The 24,036-nt window shown below is 38.8% G+C and overlaps 1 protein-coding gene across 16 annotated transcripts in view; it reads left to right on the forward strand.

The window, feature by feature from the left end:
* The window catches only part of PHF21A (PHD finger protein 21A), a 138,755-nt gene that overhangs the window by 93,638 nt on the left and 21,081 nt on the right, over positions 1–24,036 (forward strand). For 10 of the 16 annotated variants that reach the window (XM_087746189.1, XM_087746190.1, XM_087746179.1 and 7 more), the window contains 8 exons: positions 11,306–11,506; positions 15,267–15,521; positions 17,303–17,389; positions 18,681–18,977; positions 20,762–20,860; positions 21,967–22,018; positions 22,845–22,924; positions 23,371–23,431. In XM_087746189.1, the coding sequence (XP_087602315.1) occupies positions 11,306–11,506; positions 15,267–15,521; positions 17,303–17,389; positions 18,681–18,977; positions 20,762–20,860; positions 21,967–22,018; positions 22,845–22,924; positions 23,371–23,431 (1,132 nt within the window). Of the gene's footprint in view, positions 1–10,772; positions 11,016–11,305; positions 11,507–15,266; positions 15,522–17,302; positions 17,390–18,680; positions 18,978–20,761; positions 20,861–21,966; positions 22,019–22,844; positions 22,925–23,370; positions 23,432–24,036 lie in introns of all 16 variants that reach the window. The other 6 variants (XM_087746191.1, XM_087746185.1, XM_087746187.1 and 3 more) reach the window with 3 other exon arrangements.

Below are 24,036 nucleotides of genomic sequence, written 5' to 3' on the forward strand. Positions count from 1 at the left end.
AAACTTACCGTAGAAGAGAAATAAGTTATATTTATTTATGGAGATGCATGCAGATGTGAGTATCGCAATATGTTAAACAACAGGAGAGGGATGGGAAAGGATAATGGAGGTAATAGCGAAAAGAATATCATCATCACTCACTTATATAGGCCAGTTCCGTACACAACTTTATGTTGTGAAGTCATTTGAAACAGTTAAAAATTCCAACTGATAGTATAAAATGTCATTTGAAAGTGCAGATTTTGTAGTGTTTCATTTATTTTTTAAATAATTTGGATTCTGTTCCAGATTGTTTACAATCCCTCCTTCCAAATTTGTTTCCCTTTTATCTGTGTAAGCATGTGCTGACACTGTTGCTCAGTATACACAAATGCTAATCTACCTTCATGCACATGGAATATAGCTTTCCTGGCACTGAGTTTAAAACTCCCATAGAATACATTATTAATCGAAGAAGTCTCTCTTTTTAGAAAAGCCTGTCATTTAGGTGGTCACCGTTGAGAAGGTTATAGATAAATATAATGCTGTTTTGTTAACAGTGTGGTCTTCAGAACATACAACAAACAACCCTGGATACTGAAAGTGCATTAAAAAAAGATTTAAATTTCAAAAGGAATTTTCCTTCTCTGTACTCTGGTTGCATACACTAACATGATCTAATTATAATGTAACGAGAACTTCTTTTCTATTGCCCTGCATGCTTTAATGCTCTAAATGCATTTCTCTTGGCAGGTCTGTGCAGTGAGGTAAAAGCATGTAACTATTCAGTTCCTTATAGTGAATAATTCCCTAGTTCTGCATTTGGCTTTCAAATGCTAGATCATGTATCTGTGAAGTTCAAGGAGTAAAGTTGTGAGGGAAGTGGGTAGGGTGAGGCTGGTGTCCATCTGTGTACCATTTAGCTGAATACGACTGCTGCTCAGTAACAGAGCTTCAGCCCAGCTTCTGTCAAGCCTGCAGTGCTGAAGTGTTCCTTTAGTTACACGTGCTGGTCTTGCAGACTCTGCTGAGCCTTATCAAACACAGCCAGTTGGTGCTGCTGGTACGAAAGCACAGGGGAGCTCTCATGTGGAAGGTTAATGGAGTGTAATTAGAAAGAAAAATGAACTGCTCAACCACTCTATCTCACTCTACCTGCACTGAGAGTGACAAGTGCTCTGATCTTTTATAAACCCTAGAGCAGAGGTTTAACAGTCTAAAATGATGACAGTATAACTGTCAAACAAGCAAGCACACTGTGAAGAAGTAGTATGAACTTATGGATAGAAATGTTTACATTCCCTTATGTGGTCTCTGTTAGTACTTTTTTTCATGCTGGATATTGTCCATATTGATATAACAGGTCTCAAATGCATTTTCCTGTGAGGTGTCCATCAAAGCCAGAAAGATCTTTCTGTTCCATGCGTGGCTTCTTCGTGTCTGCGCATCACATTACTGTTACCTTGCTGGATGAAGTGATGGCACCTTCCTAAGGCATTTTGATAGCAAGGGATTAATTTTTCACAGAGAAGAGTTCTGGTGGGAGCAAGAACAGCTTCTGGGTTTACATTCCAGGAACTAACCAAAATTTGAGATTACATGGATAATTTGAGATTAGATACTAATGCCTGATCCTGTTAATTAAGTTAGGTACTGTGTACATCTGTTGAAAACTATCATGTTCATAAAATGTTTTTTTGTCTTTCATCTAACATGCAGATTTCTTTTTTGTCTTTTAAAAGAAAATTGATAAACTTCAGTTGTGAAACTGCATCTAGGAAGTAAAAGGAAGACACCACATGTCAAAAAGGGCAAGGAGATTAACCAATTTAACTTCTGCATGTTAGAGGCCCTTATATTCTACTCCAGTACTCCTGTGTGACATCTTCTGCCTTCAGGGAGACTAGGACAGTTTGGTCATCAGGAGACTAAATTTTTGTCTTCCACATCTTTGTGTTCCAGAAAACAGGTGGTGGATTGAGCTGCCAGTTATTCTGAAGGCCCTTGCAATGTCAGCAGGTTGATTAGGGGAAATTTGCCCAGCTAATCCTAGCAGGCAGTCCACATCCTGCATTGCAGTGGAAGGGAAAAAAACAACATCTCAGGAAGTCTGACCTGGGGAAGTTTTTTCCCATTCCAAGTCTAAAATCAATAAGAATCTATATATGTAAAGAAGGCATACAATAAAAGGCATCAAAGGAAGAAGATAAGCTTGCTTTGCTTAGCTTCTTTTCTCTAGCTGTGGCCAATATCTTGTGTTTCAGAGGAAGGTGAAAAAACACCCTTGAGCGTACCTGGTTGGTTGTGCCTCTGGACATGTTCATATTCTGAAGAGTAAGACTGTCCTTATGCGGAGTTTCAGTGCTGGAGAAGCATGCTGGGAACAGCGCTGGCATTTGCACTGTCCCTGGTAAGGGATGGGAATGAGCAGAGGCTTCTCAGGTTCCAGGGCCCTCTCCCCGTCACGTGTACTGTACAATCTCCTCCAAAATTTAGATTAAGCATTTCCTTTAGAAAGCTGCACAACCTTGTCCTAAAGACTTCAAACCATGGTGGGCCATTACCTCTCATACTAGGCTGTTCCAGCATTTAACCATCTCTGCATCTTGATTTCAAGGTTGAATTTGTCTGCCTTCAACTTGCAGCCACAGAATCAGCATTTTACGTTTCTCAGAGAAACTAAAACCCCTCCCATCATCAGATGTCTTCTCCATGTATAAATATCTATACTCAGTGAGAAGTTACCTCTCAGGCTTCTCTCTGATAAACTGGATATGCTGAGCCCCAGTAAGCCTCACATTACACACCGTGGTTTCTTGGGTCCTTGATTACATTTGTGGTTTTCCTTTGAACTGTCTCCAGTAGCTCTGCATCCCCTGTGAAAAAGGTAGCTTTCCATTCTTTTGGCAAAATGCCTGTTTTCTTGGGAGTTTTTAAGAGAAGTGGAAGTTCACCAAATCTTCATTGTTGAGTAGTTTTAGCCTTACTTAGTGAGGCGCTTTTTGCGCTGAGATAAACAAACTCAGGGTCAAAGCCCCCTCCCCTTGCCATTTAAATTGGGAGGCTAAGGAAGAACCATTGCTCTGTTTTTCAGAGAGTCACCGTTGATTGATCCACAAACCTTGATACCATTGAAGAACAGCAATTTGGGTTGTCTTCAGTGATTTAATTTGATGTCTGCTCTGTGAAGCAAGCATTTTTCTTTGTTTTGATCGTGCTTGGTTAACTAAAGAGAATAGTACAGCAGGTATATTTAGCTGGTCAGAATATCTGATATACTGTTCAAGCGACTAGGAAGAGAGAAAATCTCTCATTTGAGCGAGGTGAAACTATGACTTTTTGCTCTGGTAGCTCATTCTGCCTGTGAATTAGAGATCAACAGTGAATTGCGATGCAATGTTGTTAGTGATGGGTTTTAATTGAATTGGCGCTAAGCAGTATTTGGTTGACGACGTAGGGGAAAAGCCTGTCTGCTGCTGTTAGTTTGGGAAACAACTGTGGAAAAAGAAATGTTAGATGCTGTTAACAACATCAGAGTAATCAACAGGTGGTTGTGCAACATAGTTTGTGCATCCAGATCTTTCTGTTCACAAAAGAACAAGTTTGTGTTCTGTGGTGGAATAAAACTAGTCATTTTGCTCGCTACTTCGTATCATGCGTGAAGCGCATGAGCATGAACGGTGTGTGTTTCCTTTCATGAGGAGGAGAGGAGGTGTGATTCAGTCGTGGGAATAGCTGTAGGATGCACAAGAATCCTGCTGAAGCTGATTCATTTTTATTCAAGGGACTGTGTTACTGTGCAGTAGTACACTGTAAAATTACTTGATGACTATCCTTTCCACTTGGGTTATTCAAAAATATGAGGAGTTACCAGATTAGAAAGTAGACTTTTATTTAGGTTGATCCTTTGTAAAACATGAAATAAGTTTACAGATTTAAATTGCTCTACTGGGTTTGCTTAATTCAGAGAAATTCAGTTTAAAGAATGTCACGTTATGAGGTAAATCAGAGGTAAGAGAAGAGAAGCGGCAGGACTTCACTGGCAGGGGTGTTTAGCTTAGACAACTGGCTACTGCGTATAGATGCGAATGGCTTTCCCAGGGGGGTGGTTGTTCCTGTGTGTTCTCCTGCACAGGAATAATAATCCACAGTATTTTTTGTGCTGTGATTTTATATCCCAAGCTTCAGTCCATGACAGATTTTACAAGACCACATTATACACTTCTGGAAAACTAGGTTCAGTCAGAGATCATAGAAACATACTTCACGTTGAAGTACAAAAAAACCCTTGTTTCATTTCTGCACAATCTAGGTGGCTTTTTTTTTTCTAAGGAGATTTTTTTTTTTCCCCTGAAACAGACAAATGGAGGTAGAACAATACAGAGATAGGCAAGATAAAATTAAAATGAACACCTTTTCCATGGTAGTCAGCAGTTTAATTTTTTGGTCTCTTCAGCCTTTTCATGTTGAGGTGATCCCCACGTTGTTTTACCAGTTTGTATTTGTGCTCGGAAGTATTTCTGGGAAGTGGAAAAACCTAAACCAAAACAAAACAAACCTTGTCAAACCTTGTCAAATTTAAAAAAAATTTAATTTCCCTCCTTTCATTCCATTCCTCCTTAATTACATTCAAAGTACTGCACTTAACTGTCTTTCCTGTTCTGTTTTGCCTGTTGTCACACACTTAATTCTCCATTCATTAATTGCTTCATTGTTTAATTACTGTAGCTGTTCTTGCAAGTTTCTTTCCGTTAACGTACGTACTGGGGTGAGAAGGTAGATACTACATTTATTTAATATATTAAGATGCAGGAAAATGTTGTATGTGTGCTGCTCCTACTAGTTCAGCCTCGGTTCCCTACTTTGTGCAAGAGTAAAAATTCTAAACCGAGAAGACAGTGATGCATAAGGCATTTCACGGTACAACATTCCTTTCCAAAAATTAATTCGTCTTGTGGTGCTGCAAATGGTAAAAGACACGGTACTGAAAATAAAGCAATCAAGAAGTCACATAAAGCAGAATGGCACAGCAGCTATTTTTGGTCATTTTCATTTATAATTCTAGCTATATTTTTAAAGAAAATAAAAAATGATAAGCATTCGCCCCCGTTAAGAATGAAGGAATGAACATTATTTTCAGACCTTACATAATTCACTTATGAATGATTTCTAGCGACTTCAAGTAGTGTTTCTCTATCATAAAGGAAAAATCCCACATTCCTTTTCAAAGTATGTACGTTCATGTGTGAACTGTGTATTTGTTTCAGAATCACACCTGTAGTAATTATTCTAAATAATTTAAAAGACAATGAAGTGTAATAAGTTTGCCAACATTTTTAATGACAAAAATACTTTTCACATCATGCCAATGCTATATAACAATATTTATCTGACAAAATGTCAAAGTAGATTTTTACGGAATGAAGATTTATTTAAATTCCGTTTTACACAAGGTACCCTATGCCATATTCAATAATTGTATTAAAGATATTAAGACCGCAAAGCAAGCTCATCAATTTAGAGCATACCAAAATTAACTGTACTGTCTTGGACCATCTCTAGTGCTCATCGGTATCACAAGTGTGTTGCTCATTTTATCCCATAGGACCATCGTGGCAGAGGGAGGAGAATCATTCGGTTCCCCTAACATGCTCTGCAACCCCTTTTAGACATGCCGAAGTCCTTGTATCTTTGTGCGGCTTTTAGCCATGGTTTCTGCAGGCCGAATGCAGCACGTGCTCTTCGGGATAGTTACTGGAGTGTTGGCAATGAAGCCGTTGACTGGGTATGCTTAAGATATCTGTGTATTTAACAAAGCTTTAAAAAAAATTAAGTTTTTAAACTATAAAAAGAAATGGTGCACATTTCAGCAATCATGCCCAGTAAGACATTCAGGCTTGCAGCGGAGGTGGTCTCCCAGACCCGCTGCTACATTCCCATTCAGCACGCAAGCACCCCTGCCCCGAGAGAGTCTTTCCCGACTGAAAGGTATAGGTGCCAGTTGGATCATCTTTAAGAAATAGGAAATTGTACCATGCTTTTTTCTTGGAATAAAATTCTTTCTAATTTAGTTGGTTTAGATTTTTTTTGTTGATAAAAAGATCTGGGTATGAGTGAAGCACAGCCAGAAGTGCAAAATTCCATAAAAATACAGGATAACCACAGAAATAGCTGAAAATATTTCTATAGTCCTTTGATCAGTCTTTCAATGGAATTAAATTCAAGTTGTTTTGTACAACAGGTTTTTTTTCTCGCTGGTGTAGATTCTGCGTCATCAATTTCTATAATTGGATTTAACTACTTTAAATTTTAGATCCTATCTTAAAGCGGTAGATGAGCGTACAGTTATTCTCCTTGCTTGTAGTATTTCCACTCCCAAAACGCACCCTCTTTGCAGGTTAGAGACTAACCATGCCAGGGCTCCAAAATCTTTTAGCTTCTTTCTGCCACGGAAGTTTTGGTCTCTTTCTGTTTTGTCAAAACGCAGAGGTATTTCACTTCTCTTTGAGTAGCGGCAGGGGATGGCGCTGGCAAGGAGAGGGGCGGGAGGCTGGAAAGAAAGATTCAGTCCATCTTCCCCGCTCCCGAGTTGGAGCTTATCTGAAATCAGTACTTTCTCTTACCATTTCAGTCTCAGCAGTTGGCAACTTTTATATTCGAGAGAGCATCTCTTGGTCATTGGAGGGAACAGGTAACAGAGGATCCCTAATAGCTGACTTCCTGGAATTGGTGGTGGAGGAAAGCAGGTCACTAGCAGGCAGTTGAGCAATTCAAACCACCTCAGCTTTGTTTTTGTGATATAAAAGGTATGCATTGCAAGGCTGTTTAGTACTTTACTTTTCTCTCTCATTTTTAGAAGATTTTTGTTTTTTAATTTTTATAGATTTTTGAAGTTTAAAAACAGACCTTCCTTTCAATATTCTATCCTTTAGCTTTCCTGAATGCGTTTCCTGGATGAAGAAGAAAATGTGTCACCAAACGTAACAAGGGATCTAGTATTTTAAAAATTGCTATACTCAGAGAATTACTTTGTTATTGATTGATTGATTAAAATGGAAATAATGCTTAGCTAATAATGTTATACTTAAACCTTACTGAGCTTTCAGTTTGCTCCAAGGACTGTCCTTATCTTACAGCAACATATTCGTGATAGTTTTTTCTGTGAGCACAGAGAAGACACCTTTTGGCACAGATCTATGGCCAACAAGACATAGAGGCAGATTTTCTGCTTAATCAAAGCAAAATAATCTTCTAATGCTATGTTAGGATCTGGCCTGTGGCATGAATGAGAAAGTGGTATCACTAAATGTCACAATATTGATTACATTTATTACCTTTAAGAAAGGGTCATATAAGATGTCTAGAGCTCTGTGAACTCAGTGGTGTGAGCGGTTCTTGATGAGATTAGCGATGAAGCTGTCAAGACAGCAAGAGCTATGAGATTATGAAGTATGCTTACAGGGCACTGTTCGACAAATGGATTTTGAAGTAGTCTGACAGTAACCATTGCAGAGGGCTAGCAGTTACTTTTTGGGTAGAATACAGTTTGGAAGAAAGGATGTGATTATTAATTCCTTTAACATTCTGGATGTAAAGAGAGGATTGGCGTTTGGCTTTGAGGAAAATTCAGTAAACTTGAAAGACATGTTTTTCATACATCTGTAGTGTTGCCGGAAAAGAAACTATTTTAGGAATATGGAGAGGGTTAGAGCTTTCTGACATGCAGAAAAACTATTATGTTGTGTTTATGATGATGTGTTTATGACTGAGTTAATCTCAATTTAAAATTTTGAATTTGTCAGTCAGAATTTAATTAAATTAAATATTCTTAAATAACAGTGGGAAGGAAAAATGGCAGTGATTACATTTAAAGAATTAGGAATATTTCTTAAGAGTTCTGCTGTACTTTTAGATAACTTCAGTCTCACTGGCACTCAGTCTCTAAGGCACATAGCTAGGACTTTATACCAGCCTTGGCAAATTTCGGTCATACAGATTGTAATTTCTGCAGCACAAGCCACCTCCAAAATTGATTAACAACAGTCAAGTAACTCAAGAACAATTTTAAAATACAGTCTGAATGAAGTATCAAGTCTGGCAGTAGACAAGAGTTTCTTTCATACTGCCCTCTTGTTTAATCCCCTGCAAAACGAGGCTCTGCTCACATTGCTGCAGACAAGCCACGTGCCGGGGCTCTTGCGCGACCGCAGAGCAGCGGTTCCAGCAGGACGCCGAGGAAGAGCTGGACGGTGTCAGACCGACAGCGTGGGTTGAGACCGTGCAGAGGAGGACGCAGCAGAGGGTAGTGCTGAAAATGGGCGTAGATCTGCTCTTAGTTCCTGTGTAGGTGCAACCCTGAGAGTCTCGTCTGGTTTTGCTAATTAAGCTAAGTAATTTTGGAATGTGTTGTTCAGAGTCCCTCTTGATAAGTACTAGCAAACAGCTAATCCCAACAGTCTTGCAGATAGTAAAATGATTTCTGTAGTTTCAGTGTGGCATTTTTACTGACAGTTGGTAGAAGCAGCTTAATAAACTGAGTAAGCAATTGGCATGCACTGCAAACTTCAGTTTTACTCTCTGAATCTTAAAAGCATTAGATGTTTCTTCCAATTTAATATCTGCATAATGGATATGGATGGCAGGATATGCTGCTGCCAGGCAGCTCTCAGCAGCCTCTAACAGGCTACTGTAGACTTCCAGAGCAACAGCGTTTTTCCACTCACGTTATCCATCTTGTGCCAAATATGCTGAGCCTCAGCTTTTTGCCCAAGGCACTAATAAAAGTTGTGCTTCGGCCCTGTTTTTCCCCAGCCCTGCACGCCGTGGTTCGGGCCCGGGGGTGGAACAGGCGGTATGTGAATGTGATGTGACTCACCTCGCTCCTGCTCCCATTCTTGCTGGCTCTCGCCCTGCCATAGCAGTATGGCAGGAGTCCTCCAGCCTGCCTCTCCCTCTCCTCTCTCTCTCTCTCTCTTTTTTTTTTTTTTTTTTTTTAAATCCTTTCTAATGTTCCCTCCCATTGTAAAGAACAAGATGGAAATGAATTCTTGGGCCATTGCTGCTGATTTCCTCCAGTTAGGGAATCAGTAGGAGAGCAGCATATCACTGAACTTCATACAGGCAGCTGTGGAAGACAAAAACTCCCTTCCTGTTCACGCCGGGTACAGTAATTCTTTAGCCTCCTGTGCAGTGTATGTGCAGTCCAGTTTTTGGCAGGTATTCCAAAGGCATGTTGCGTTATTTCCTCTCTTTGCTCCGTTCTCCTCCCCTCCCCCTTGGGTTACTCTCTGGACATGTTTTTTCAGCTCTTGTATCTGCTCGCTGACACGTTACTTTGGTTTGCATGTTAACGTGGTTGGTCTTTTCAGAAAGCAATTTTAAATGATTGTCCTGTTATTAAGTGTACGAATGGGCTGATAGACACAGGCCATTTAAAACTATGTAAAATATCTGAATTAGAAAAATTCCTTCTACACCTCCTATTATTTCCTCCTTGTTCTAGCAGGGAACAAACAATTCACAGCTTTTGGGCTTTGACAGCTTTTAGCACTTTTCTGGATGCAGCGTAAAATAGTTCCTTCACACTGCTGTCCATTACCAACTCCCTGAATTTTCGGTGAAGTTGGGCCTATGTTTCTCTTATTGTTGGAGCTGAGCGTGCATCCCCAGCCAGGGCTGGGGGGTTTGTAGAAGCCAGGCAGTCCTTCTTCTGTACACCTCTGAGTCGCTGAATTCAGTCTTTTGCAAAAAATGTGAGCTCACACATTTCAACCTGAAGAAACAGAGGTGTTTTTTTCCTTGATTGTGTGTTTTATTTGGCTTTTTAAAGTTCTGGTTGCACATCTGCCAATCTGTCACCCTGCACCTTTTGTTACCTTCTTCTGGGCTAGAGGTACACATTCAGTGTGTGAGGCCCAGCACGGTTTTAACTCATTGTAAGCAAGATACTCGGAATCGAAAGTCTACAGTATGTCCACAAGAACTATGCAGAGAACAGATATTTTGTTAGCTCAGAATGTCCTGTGTGAAAGAAATTGGAGGGAAAAAATTGTTTCAGTTGGTTGTAAATAGCTGGATTCTTTTGTTTGTTTGTTTGTTTGTTCGATCTCTCTGTTTTGTTCTGTGTCTTAACACTAATGCTTCAAAACAAAAATCTAAGCATTTTATATTGTCAGGATGTTTTTTTTTCTTTTCCGTTCCGTGTAAGTGGAACTGCTTGGGGCGGCCCACTCTGTCAGCGCCTGGCTCTGGTAGAGGTTTCCTGACCATTTCTGTTTCCGCTAGAGCTTTCTCAGTTGAGTCCCTGCCACGTCTGTTGACTTCATTGTCCTCTTCCGAAGCCAACCTTGTTGTATAACTGTTTTGGAGTATGCGTATGGTCTTGATGAAGGGGGCTTAAGTATATATCTAAATTTTTTTAAAGCTGTCCTGATTTGGGAGTGGTTGGAGTGTAGGAAAAAAAGTCCATTTTCTATCATGCTCGCAAAAGGTAAAAAAAGTCTCGTGGTGTTTTCACCCTTGTCCACACTGAAGTATAATATAAACATAAATTGTAAGCCCTTATTGCCCATGTGGCGACATGGTATCTTATCCTGCAGGTCACCTGGTCTGCTCTTAAATCTGTTGAGTTGCCATCTAAAGATACACAATGGCTACCAAAAGAAGAAACTTCTTTTTTAAATAGTTTCAAACTTTCATGGAAGCTATAATGTAATAGGAAGCTTTTAAGCTGGGAAAGATAAATCTGTGCAGTTTCCTTCCCACGTAGGTAGCCCTGTCTGATTTTCTTTCAGGTGACAATAATATGGAACAGAATGACCGCACAACCGCGCCCTTCCTGTTCCCCACTCTGCACTCAAACTGGCTGTCTCTCCACTCGGTTTCGATGCCTGGCACAAAACGGCATCCTCATTGCCTTGAAGTCAGCCCTGAGGCTTCAACCTGAAGTCCTTTTTCATGACTGTGTAGGAATGGTGCATGTTTGAAGGAGTCAAAAACTTTGGAATCTGAATGCTTACAGTCTCAAGTGAATACAGGTTAATGAAGTCTTGCAGTGGTTTGTGAACAGGCTGAATTCAGATGGGTGGGTTTCTGCAAGGACAGCAAGGTCACCCTGCTGGGCAGCAGTACTCCTCTGTGGCCTATTTTGACACTCTGCCCATTAGATAACACCAATATTTAAAATTCGAAAAAGAGAAATCCCACTAAGCTTCTGAACAGTTCTTTATTTACATTAAATAAATGTAAATTCAGGTGTTATTATCTTCTCTAATATGTGCAGCTAAATTACTATCATCATTTCTGTTTGTTTCTGTTTATCTGGTAGAAAAGAGTGGTGGAACAACTTCGAAAGAATTTGATAGTGAAGCAGGAACAGCCGGACAGTAAGTTTCAAATACAGCCGTTGGCACAGTCAGAAAACAAACTACAGACACCACAGCCGCAACCACTACAACAGCTACAGCAACACCACCATCAACAGCAGCAGCAGTCTACTGCACCCTCTCCAAACGTGATTGGATCACAGGTAAAAATCTCTACAATAATTCTTTTCCTTGCTGAAGGTGAAGTTCACTGCAAAAAAACAAAACAAAACAAAACAAAAACAAAAACCACAAAAAAAGGTGCAGAGAGAAAATTACAAACTTTCCCTTATGCCCGTTAGTGTACCAATATGAGTTTCTCCTTTTGTGTATATACACGTATAGGTCTTGTGGGGTTTTTTTTCAGCAATAACCTCCTATCTGAGTCAAAAAAAAAATGTAGTGTTTAAAAGTCAGATGGCAACGTGACAGAAAAGAAGCGTGGCAGTATCACCTTTCTTAAAAATAAATGAAAGTTTAGCAAATGAACCTGTCTTTTCCATAGGTGCATGAATGATTGTCTGTCCATGCCCAGTAGGTCTTAAGAAACAGTAGAGACTTTACATGCACTGTATGAGGTGTATGACTAAAATAATTTATTTTTAAAAGAATAACAGAGTGCTCACTGTATCTGTGAACCAAATGTAAGAAAATAGTTCCCTCTTCTTTCTGCTTGGTTCTTTTTAAACAGATGTAACTCGTATCAGATAATACTTACCTGAGTTTTCAAGGATTAGTCTAAAATTACACAATGGTAATTGCAAAGTTTGAATTTTAGAAAGTAGTGTCTTTATTGGGAAGGTACACTGCATTTCAGTACAGTATAGGATTAGAGACATAATAATCCCAGAACTCACCAGAGAAAGTGGTCTGCTTTTACTGAGAGGGGAATTCCAAGCTGATTCCAAGTCTCTCCTGTTCAATTATTTAGAATCCCCAAAGTGTGCTAATAAAACAGCAAGAAAGTGCATGGAGGTGTTTTGTAAAAAGAAGTGTGTGTGAGGTCTTTTTTCCCATTGATGCAATCTCAGCAGTTCGCCTTCACCTGGACAGGCAGATGGCAGAATCCACCCATGAAGTTTACTTTATGCACGTTGCAGTGAATCACAACCATAGCTTTGACCAGTGGTGGTTCTTGTCTTGTCTTTTCCTGGAAACAGAAAGGGGAGAAAGGGCTGGGCTGTTACTTTTCTCAGTAACTCAACAGGTTGTTTTGGATGCTGTCTAAAAATGTATTTGAGAGACTTAGGTAATTGCATTTTTGATAAAAGAATATTGACGAAATTAAGCAAATTTAACTAAGGAAAAGGTGTTTTTGAGCAGCAACATCTATATCAAAGCTAAAACAGAACAAAGAAGTAAATATTACTGTGTCCTAAAATATTTACAGGCATGGATCACTATTTGCTGTATCACTGGTCTCTGTTTTTCAGTCAGGAAACATGACTGCAAAAGCAGTTTCATGCGTTTCTGTGTATTCCACACTTTGCATTCATGCATTAACTTCCAGGTCATCTCCTGGGTTGTAAAAATTGAGGTTTTGTTCAAAGTTAAAGAGCCCTCTAGTGAAACAGTCAAAAAACTGCTACACCCTTCTGACTACCGTTGATACAGTTGTAGTTGGAAAGTAATTATAAACTGAAAGGCAGTTCATATTCTCATTTGAATAAATAAGCCAGCTTTTATCCTTAACACTTTTCTATTTTTATTTATGTTGGTATAATTCTGAAGTAACCCCACTTGCTTCTGTCCACATTTTGCATCTCAGGTTGTGCCTCTGTCCTGTTGCCCCTCAATCTCTTTCAGCAAAGAAAAGTCAAATGTTTTGTCTCTCTATAAAGTTTTTTGGTGCTTACTTTTGTAAATAATACATCTTTCAAGGCTGTGTCAGTAAAGAGGATGCTTTCAATGGTTATTCTCAGAGTAATTCAATTTAGGAGTCAAGGTATATATGCTGCCTTAATAGTGACATTTTAATATACTTAATATAGTCCAGTAAAAAGGACTTTTAAAATTTTCATAAAGCAGCAAGCCTGCTAAAAGGTCATATTCTTGCAATGTTGTTATGCGAAATAATGCAGACTTACTATGAATGCTACTTCAGTATGAATTCATGCATTGAAAACTTTTTAGAATAACCAAGGTAATTAATGCTCAGCAAAGTAACAGGGATATTCAAGCTCTGTGATCTGCTGACTGAAGCTAGACTCTTAGTACTTAGAGACCTACTAGAACCCCTTCAAAGAGTCACAGTCTTGTATTACATGATTGATTACACTTTTCTTTAAAACGTTTATGGCTGAATGTAATGCTTGTGAAAATGCTACCATGTTACATCTCATTGGAAAACCTTGAGTAATGTTACTGCATTAGGGGAGTGGAGCCTCTTGCTTTGGAGAAGGTGCAGCAGAGGTCAATAAGAAGCTCTTGAATCTCAGTTAAAAAGTTAAGGGATTTGTTCACATTGTGACAAGAAAAAGTTAATTATGTCTGGATTTTGTATAAATGTATAAAATTGAAACGTTAATTATCCTTTGATTTGGCATTATACAGTGTTTGAATTTTTTCACACTTGTGCGTAATTAACGGGATATAGTTTAAGCATTATGAAATTAGACGTGTGAAAGTTAACTGCATTTTTGTTTAAGGAGACAATATCAGTGAAAATACTAAAGAATCCAACTGGAAATATAGTTATTTTATTAGAAAGAAGAGCAAGGTCTTGTGTGATTAAAATCAAGCAGTCTAAATGAGGCATGTTCAGAACACGAAAAAGACTGCCTGATCCCTGGTTCTCCATTTTTCCTGTTGTAGAGCGTAGCGCTGACATCAGTGAGGGAATGGTGGTTATTTCATACTAGCAGCACTTGATCATGCCAGTAACTGTTCTGAAGATGCAGTGCCATTGGTACAATGGACTTTTTACACCAAAGAGAAAAGAAATAAGCCCACTTCCCATTCTGTTGAGTGTCGCTTGCCATGAGTTTTCTGTGCACATGGTGTTCTGGTTTTATATGGAGACTCTCTTGCCTTGTTGCTTTTTGAATGAGATTTGTAATTGTCCGTTGTTCCCTTCACATCTCAGAAGACAGTACTTTTTAAAACAAAAATATGAAATTATAGTTGTTTTAACTTTGGAATTTGTGGACATAGTGTATTCGGGCATTTCAGGTAAATGCTGGCATTGAGTGATTCAAAACCACTCTCTTGAAAACAGGCCGAGAGCAACTCATGGCATCACATGTATGTTCCAAAACCACCCCATTCCGCAGAGGTTAAACTTCATTGCCTGCACCTGGACAGACTAACAGCCAGCTCTTACGACTTCAGGATAGCCCTACTGATATTCTTAGGAAAGAAAGTTAAGGGCTAAGTAACTGTATGTACGGATAAAACTGAAATTTGGGATACCCAAAGTCAAAATACATTTTTATTCTTAAAGAAACCAATTTATGAATGTTTTCCCCTCTTCCTCTGATTGTGAGGATCTCTGTAAATAAAGTTTCCATTTGAAAATGTGAGTTCTAATTGGTGAGAAGCTAGTTTGCTGATATGTTTCATAAACCTCCACCTTATTTGTTTGATATTGACAGCACATATTTGGACGTAATATGAAACCAAAAGATCCAAAAATGCATATGCCACTACTAACACTTGATTGTCATTTTCTCAGGAATTTGTTTTGAATCAATCTGTAATGCTGCAGATGATTCAAATATACCCAACAGGTGCCCCAAATGAGAATCCTTTCTAGCTATCCAGTTTTCCAGGGTGTAAGATAATGTGCTTGTGTGAACAACAGGTAGATAGACTCAGTGCTGCCTTTTCTTTCTCTTACTGTCTGTTGTTTCTGACTAACCAACCCACGTCCTATCTGATGCGAAGTGTCTCTGTCTCTTACAGTGTATTTTCTGTTTCCCTTAGAAAACTGTAACTACAGCTTCTATGATCACCACTAAGACACTACCTCTCGTCTTGAAAGCAGCAACTGCGACCATGCCTGCCTCTGTTGTGGGTCAGAGACCTACCATTGCCATGGTTACTGCTATCAACAACAATCAGAAAGCAGTCCTCAGCACTGATGCGCAGAGTGCACCAGTCAACCTCCAGACAACAAATAAGGTCACTGGGCCAGGAGCTGAGGCAGTCCAAATAGTGGCAAAAAACACAGTAACTTTGGTAAGCGTTTCATGTGTTTGCCCTGCAGATATGTGTGGGTTTAGTTTACAAGAGGGTTATTGAAAAAGATAAACAAACAAACAGGGTTTTGCACAGAAAGACTAGTCGGGACATGTCGTGAGTCTTCACTAGTTGGCGTTGTTAAAATGATAGTCTAAGAGAAAAGCATTTACCATCTACATGGGTTGTTATTACTGTTTTGGTTTGTAGAATTAAATCAGTGCTATCATCACCTCTGTGTAAAGTTTCCCCTGTTAGTAACTGTTAGTCATGGGGAAGAAGCAATTGTTTTGCCCCTACCTAATCTATGTGGCTGTGTTCTGCAGAATTCCTGCTCTTTTCTTTGGTAAAGGAGATGTCAGACTTTCTTCATTTGATCAGTTTGGGTTTTCATCGTAGATTTTTTTGAGTAAATCTCTCTCATTCCCTTTGTGTGATAAAGTCTCTAGTGTTAGACACATCACTTAACTGCCCGCTACCATGTCTTCACTCACCACTTTTTCGTACACATGTACAGGACCTGTTTCTTTAAGTGTATATTTTGGAATGTGCTTTGATTACATCACACGGTGTTTTCCAGAATAGTTAGCCACCTAGAAATGAAAGGAGTAATGCTTTAGAATTGGGTTATATAGGCTTACTGGTCTGGAAACCAGGCATTGTATAACATCATGACAGGGAAATTTTACTTCTGGAGTAAAGGTTAAGGCTTCACTAAACATAAATCCAATTTATCTTTATTGAAAAATACAGTTTAATAATGCAAATGGAAGTAATTTTGCTTCCTAATGAGGCATATGTTTGCAATCAAAATAGAGAAGACTATTTGAGTGGAGTTTTTTCTACTGTTCTCTTTTCCCATGCCGTCCCTTGCACCACTCTCATCTGTCCTTTGCGTCTGTGCTTCATTTCTTTGCTGAATAACTTACTTAGTTTTGGGGAGGTGATTCTGTTCTAATAATAGTTCATGATTCATGTTTCTGTGGCAAATTTCATCAAAAATCTCAGAATATTATCCCAAGCATTAACTAATCAGTACAAGACCTTTTTGAAGTAAATTGCGATCTTATGCGGGTGGACAGAAGTACAGAAGGGTGGAAATGAACATGGACGTTAATTTCAGAGAATCTTGCCGAGTACACAACTTAGGGTAGCTAGTAGTGCTATTTAGAGGTTATCATGTGGCAGCTCCATCTAACTGATTTCAGTGAGACAGGGAAGTACTTAGGATACCTTAAAATGAGATCTTAATTGTTTCGAATGAATGGCTTACTTCTGAAAATTTCAAGTTGTGTATTTAGAGCCCTTCATAGTGTCATTAATGTTGCTAAAAGAGTTGGAACTTCCAGATCTTTTCTATTTGCATGAGATACTCTTTCATTCTTCTGTATTCCATTCAGTATGAAAGGACAATGATTTATGTGACATCAAAGTCTCTTATTATTTTCTGTCTGTTGTAAAGCCAGTTTTTAACTATTAAAACAAATAGGAGTTTTCATTATCTTCAAATGAAATGGTTTTAGATTGTAGAGCACAGTAGTTAGTACAGTTGAACTAAAAGGAAAGATGCCTTCAATTTATGAAGCAAGGTGTGTAGGAACTGGAAAGTAAGATTAGCTCTGTGTTTAATACATTTCTAAGGAGGAATCTGTTACTGTGAAAAATTATTTACAGAGTGGAAAACCGGGGACATCAGGTTTGAAAATACATTCAGGATGTTGATTTTGGTGAATGACTTCAGAGCTATTTTCCTCTTACTGAACTCTCTTGTATTCTCATAGCAGGTTCAGGCTACGCCTCAGCCCATAAAAGTGCCGCAGTTCATCCCTCCTCCCAGACTTACTCCTCGTCCAAATTTTCTTCCACAGGTGAGTGTACAGAGAGCAAGCAATAGAAGAAGGAACTTAATTATAGCATAGATAGGAGATACTTTCTATGAACATCATTTTCATCAGTCTTTATTGGTGACCTGGTGGAGGGGACAATTATTCCTCAACAGGTTTGCAGATGGTGCCAAATTTGAGGGTGCAGTCAATACTCTTGAGGGCAGTGCTGACATTCAGAGGGTCCTACACAGGATAGAGAAATGGGCCTGGAATGGACTAACCCCCTGCCTGGGTACAGGCTGAGGACTGGCTGGATGGGGAACAGCACTGCTTAAAAGGTCTTGGTTGACAGTAGCTAAACTAGCAGTCTGCCCTGGCAGCAAAGAAGCCTAGCAGCATATTGGGCTGTACCAAGTATAAATCTTTTACAAAAGAAAAAAGAAAAGTATAGGCTGGTATCTGATTAAGATTTGGGGATGGTGGGATCTGTTGCAATGTGACCTAGTTTTCCATGATAAAATGCATTATGGAGTATTAAAGGTGGATAGGACAAGAGAAATTAAATAAGGAAGAAGAGTTTCTTTTCAGAGTAATGTATTCTACTTATGTACTCTGTAATGATGTGATAAGTACAAACTTAACAATGGGCAAGAAATAAGCAAGTATTGGTGGTGGAGGATTGGAAGATTCTTGCAGCTCTTTTCTTTCTTGTGAAAGAAGAAAAAGAGTAATGACTGCATTTGCCTGTAGCCTTTAGCCCTTTCAATGAGGGATTAATGTATAATCTTAACAATTTTTTTGCTTAGCAAGATTGGTTATGCAGGTGTCTAAATAATATATAGAGCTGACAAAGGTAACAAGGATTTGTTGAAAATTTTAATTATTTCTTTCAGGGAACAATCAACTGTTCATGATTTCTTGGAGGCTCAATATAAAGCCCTGAGACACACTTGTAACATGAGAGCCTCAGCTGTGCCTGTAAATATTACATGAATTTTTTGGCTTGCAAAACCAATGTGTTGATTTAGATACAGATAAGGCACTTGGCAATAAACATGCAATATAAGTGTCTGTGCATCCAAATGCCATTTCAGGGACAGTGACTGCATATGCAAATGTTACGGATGCATTTTATGCAAGTAGGTTTGAAAATGCGGCTTTTTCCTTTTCATAGCATACTTAGGACACTATGCTAAAAATTACATTCTATAAAAAATCAAGCAACCTTCTGCAGACTATACAGGCTGAATTGAAAGACTTAGTAAAAAAAGTTCATCGGAAATACTGATATACAAATCTCTCTCTTTTTTTTTCTTTTTTCTTTTTTTTGTAGGTTCGACCTAAACCGGTTGCCCAAAATAACATTCCTATTGCCCCAGCACCTCCTCCAATGCTTGCAGCTCCTCAGCTTATTCAGAGGCCTGTGATGTTGACAACAAAATTCACACCCACCTCTTTACCCAACTCTCAGAACTCCATACATCCTGTTCGTGTAGTTAACGGGCAGACAGCAACCATAGCCAAAACCTTCCCTATGGCACAGCTCACCAGCATTGTGATAGCAGCACCGGGTACCAGGCTCGCTGGACCTCAGACTGTACAGATCAGCAAACCAAACATTGAAAAACAGGTACAGATAAGAAAGTGTCTATTAGTGCAGCATACTTGGTTTATTGCTTTACTGTGCCGGTTTGGAGAGGACGACAACCATGGAGAAATTTTCAGTGGGTACTGGAGATACTTATGTTCCAATAACAGTACAATTTAGGGAATGACTTGCAACTCTTGAGCCAGAAGTTCCCATTTTCTTTAATACAGCCCATTGGAATCTTTTTCTCGTGCTTCAGTGTTTTATGCTCCCCCTACTGTCTTAACTTGAGTAGTTTATAAGCTAGCTACATTGCAGGGCTGTACTAGTATCTTGGAGACCAAGTACAAACTGAAGTCCATGTTCATATCAAGCCTTTAAGAAACACTGGAAAAATGTTTTCTGTGTTTCTGTTTTTCAAAGGGTGGCTACGTGAAGGACAAAAATTACGCAAAATCGCAGGGGTATTTTTATACAATAAATGTAGCCATTTCTTCCTTAATGTTGCAGTCTTGTGATTGGAGGCAAAATAGTCTCACTCAGCTTCTGAAGACTGATAGTTCCCCATGACTAAATTGGATTGATTGAGTGGAAAGGTCACCCTCAGAAACAGAGAATTCTAGATATTCAGTTTTAAAGTCTCTCTCCAGAAAAGACTTTTATAAAATAAAACGTGACTTTAGTCAGTGTGGATTGCAACCAAGTCCTTGCCATTCAGTTGAAGCAAAGCAATCTTTTGTTTCACTTTTAACTCTTTCATATACTATCTGTTAGTATAATATTGTATACTATATAATGCATTATCTATAACATATAATGTTTCTGTAATTTATATAAATAATAGTAGTATATATTTCATTTATAACTCTTTCATAGACTAATGTGCCTTGAAGTTACTTTCTGCTTTTGAAGTCACCTATGGAGACTGTGAAAATCACATGCATGAAAGATATGCTCATGCTCAGTTCTGCTTATGAGTTCTCATGAGTAGGTTCTTGCGTACCTCAAGACTGTTCCACAAGTTGTTCAGCAATGCATGCCCTTTTCTTATGATTTGAAGTCGTACTTCTACAATATTGTACTTTTGATGCCTATTCCTTTTGGTGTTAGCAATATTTGTTTGCTCTTCGAATGATTACCGGCAATTCAACTGTTGAAAAACATACAGAAGAATGGTGGTGGCTTAATAATACATGAATTTTCCTGTATATTTTCTCCATATCATAAAGGGGAAAGGTTTTTCTCTCTGTAGCTTACCTTATGCAGTTTGTAGCCTCAGCAGCTATGCCAGGGGCTGAGGATTGTCGTGCAGGGTTTGTGATACCGTTGCAGAAGATTATGACTTCAGAAAAAAAAAAAAAGCTTCAGAAACATCTGAAATCACAGGAGTCAGAGAGACAGCTTTTGAGCCATTCATAAGCCTATGAAATATAAAGACTGAGGAGTGAGAAGTACAAAATGCATGTGCCATGCAGAATGGTTTCTACCTGGAAGTCTTCCATGGGATGCTTTTTCTTAAAGTGTCTGTTAGTTTTCCCATACCGTATAGTGATTTCTGTAAGGGAGTTAACTCTTAAGATTACTTTTATTGCTTGCATGGCTGTGTGGGTTAATGGAATGGTGGTAAGACTGTTTCATCCTTTGTTAAAGGAAAACAGTTTATTTAACATTCCTCTCACGTCAGATTCCTCAATTAAGTCTTTGTTAGTACACTGCCAGCTTTAAACTTTTTCTCCTGTATCTGCGGAAGTATTTGTTCTGCTTTATTAGTCAAAGTAAAAAAGTAATTCTTATCACTGAATGAGAAAAACACTGTTTCTTTTCAGACTATTAAACCACATGTGGAAGCAGAAGAGAAGCAAACAGAAAGTCGTACAGTTACTCCACCTGCTGCACCGAAGCCAAAACGAGAAGAAAATCCACAGGTACGAGCACACACCCAGAGCTTTCTTTTGAGAAAAAAAGGAAACTCTCTGTCTTTCAGAAAACATTTTTCCCCCTCTGTTCCCTCAAGACTCCTTAACTTTTAACATTCCATACATTCCCGTTGGACAGCAGTAGTTGATAAGGGTACAGAATAAGAAATCTAAATAAATATAATGCATTGCATTTTTCAGTCCTGGAATGCATTTGACTTCTGAGTCTTTTGTAAGTTAGAAGATTATAATTTCCTTCTGATACTTCCTTCAATGAGGAGGCTTAGGTTACAGTGTTGATTTCTGTTCCTTTGAGGTTTTAGACTTCTGGAGTTATTTTTAATGCTGGAGAAATGTCTTTATTTTGCTTTATAAAACATTTCTGCTCTGGTGAGCAGGATGGAAAGAGTCATGTATGTTCACATTCTGCCCAGGTTTTATTCCAGTTTAGGTCCAGTTGGTTTTGGGGGGAAAGAGAGGCCAGAATGGTTATTTCTTAAAGCCTTTCTGCCATGCAGAGCTTTGGAACTGATTACAGCTAAATGCTCTACTACATTTGTTTTTGTAGATGGATTCAAACTGCCTACTGTGTGAGCATTAACTGTTGTCAGTACGAATTCTAATTTTTACACATCTGTGCACTTCCTGCATTAAAATTAGAATCCTTTAAGAAAGCCATAGCCCTTATCAAACGGCAAATGTAAACCAGAGTTGCTCCTTGTACTTCGCAATATATGGAGAATGATCTTCAACTAGCAGTATTTTGCTGGCAATTGAACTGTGTTGGTATTTACTAAGAGCCAATCACATGGTGGTTCAGCGCTGGGCTGGAAGTAAAGAAACTGCTTTCTCTTTCTTAGCGCTGCCAGCTCTGTGATCATGAGCAACTGGCATTTTCCCTGTACTTCAGCCTAGGTTGTCATCTAGAAAACGGGACTGTTGTCTATCCTCTGTAAAGCAGTTTGACATATATGAATTAAAAGTGATTTATAGAAGCAAAGTATTACTAATAACATTTTTCTTAGTTACCTGTCAACTGACTTCAAAGGGCCTAAGTGACATAGCTCATCCTAATGGTTGGACTTGTCATGATCTTTTTTTCTCCCCCCTCACAGAAACTTGCCTTCATGGTGTCTCTGGGACTAGTTACTCATGACCATCTGGAAGGTAGGAAAAATGTCTTAAGTTGGTTCTTGAGCTCCTTGTTTCATGGCCATTCTGAATTGGAAGTACAGGTCCAAAATATTTCTGTATTAAATGCAGTGTTTTCTTGCACGAAAGTGCATTTGGGATGTCTGTACTCTTGATCCAACTTAGTTTGCTGTGCATACTTTTTTATTCCTTGTATTACATTGAAACAAAGCAGTTGCTTATGCAGCTGAGAGCAGTGGTTGGGGAGAAAGCGTATGCTCTGATGGTAGGAAGGACATTTGTGACAATCCCATTGCTTTCTGCACAACTCCTGTATCTGCAAAGTTACACCATGGATCATTTTACTGTAACCCACATCTGGATTTTTCATTTATTTCATGATTTCATGGGACTGTAATCTGTAGTGAATGAGTTTATAGATTATAATGGGTTTTATAATTTAAACTCCTTCATCCTATACAGTGAAATACAGCCTAACATTTCAATGACTTGCATATTTCTCTACTGTATTTATTTTTAAGTATCAACAAAGTTACCAGAGGCTTTTCATTTTAGATCCCAATCACACTGACCATGACTTTAAAATGCCTTAGTCATGGAGTACTTGGCAAGAAGATGGCAGTCATTTCATTAGTTACTTGAGCACTGTATTTGTATTCCTTGTCAGCTCTTAGTTTTCAAAGCTTCAGAAATTAGAAGTTTAACAAAGTTGCCTATATTCAGCATGATTGGTGTTCTGTAGAAATCTTCACAGCTCTCCTCACATGCAAACTGAATTCTGAGGACTTTTTATAATTTCTGAGACCCGTTGTTTTCTAACCTGAATGCTTTGTTTTACAAGAAATCCAAAGTAAGCGACAAGAGAGGAAAAGAAGAACAACAGCAAATCCAGTGTACAGTGGAGCCGTTTTTGAGCCCGAGGTATTAATTTTTTGCTGGGGGAAGCGGGTATTTTCATTCTGAGCTTGTGTGTCTTTCTGCCATGTTGCTACCTCCTAAGCTGTCTCAGTTCTAACTAGACAGGCAAGCTATCATTTATAATTCAAAAGGCCATTGCAATGATATGACCCTCGGATTTTTAATTAGTAAATACATTGGGGTGTTCTTCTAATACTTATGTATTTTTCTGCCTATGTAAAGCTGACATTAAATGGCAGTGTGTCTACCATTAGGTCAGCTTGTGTATCAGCCTTGAAGCAGTCCAGATGTCAGAAGTAGTGTAAAAAAGTTAACTTTTCTGAAGTTGTGCTTCAGAAAACAGAACAGCCAGTAATCTCACTTAGTACTACTGTGCTGTTCCTCAGCTCTTGCATATAGTTGTTGCCAAAAATGTTAGCCAACAAAAATTGTTACATTCTTCCCTGCAGCGCAAGAAGAGTACAGTCACGTACCTGAACAGCACAATGCATCCCGGGACACGTAAAAGAGGTGAGGTATACTTAGACCTGTCTCCCTGCTGTATGCCTCTTCCTCCACCTTCCATTTGCAATCCCCTAGTTGATTTAGAAGAGCAAAACAAAGAAGGACTCTACAGTACTTCATTTGTCCAGTAAATTTCCATGGTAGACAAAGATCATGACTTCTAGGGATTAACATAGCAGGTTTTATTAGGCAGCTCTATGTTTCATTTCAGTTTCACTCTCAAAAAACAACAAAAACCCCCCAAAAAACAAACCAATAGATAGAGCAAAGTGAAAGGTGAGATGTTTGAACATCATTTAGTGGTATAAAGCTGCTGTCAAGATCCTCTTGTTAATAACTAAATCATATTGTTACTGTAAAGAGGAAGGTGGTTATGGAAAAAGTGTCTGTGCCCTGAATAGGAGAGGAAGCTTAGTGTGTAACAAAAGCCTTGTTCCCCACTGGGAGTAGAGATGGGTCCTTCAAAAGAATTTATCTTGAGCAAGAAAGGCTATCATGCTCATACTGAGCACTTCTCTGCAACCAGAGTGCCACTTGTCCTAAAATGAGAGATGATCTTTCATATAGGTATGCAGTATTATTCAGTAGAAATCCTTCCGTAGAACAGGGGA

Source organism: Nipponia nippon, unplaced genomic scaffold, assembly GCF_047370975.1.
Source record: "Nipponia nippon isolate SJK-2023a ecotype South Korea unplaced genomic scaffold, ASM4737097v1 scaffold_10, whole genome shotgun sequence".
NCBI lineage: Eukaryota > Metazoa > Chordata > Aves > Pelecaniformes > Threskiornithidae > Nipponia > Nipponia nippon.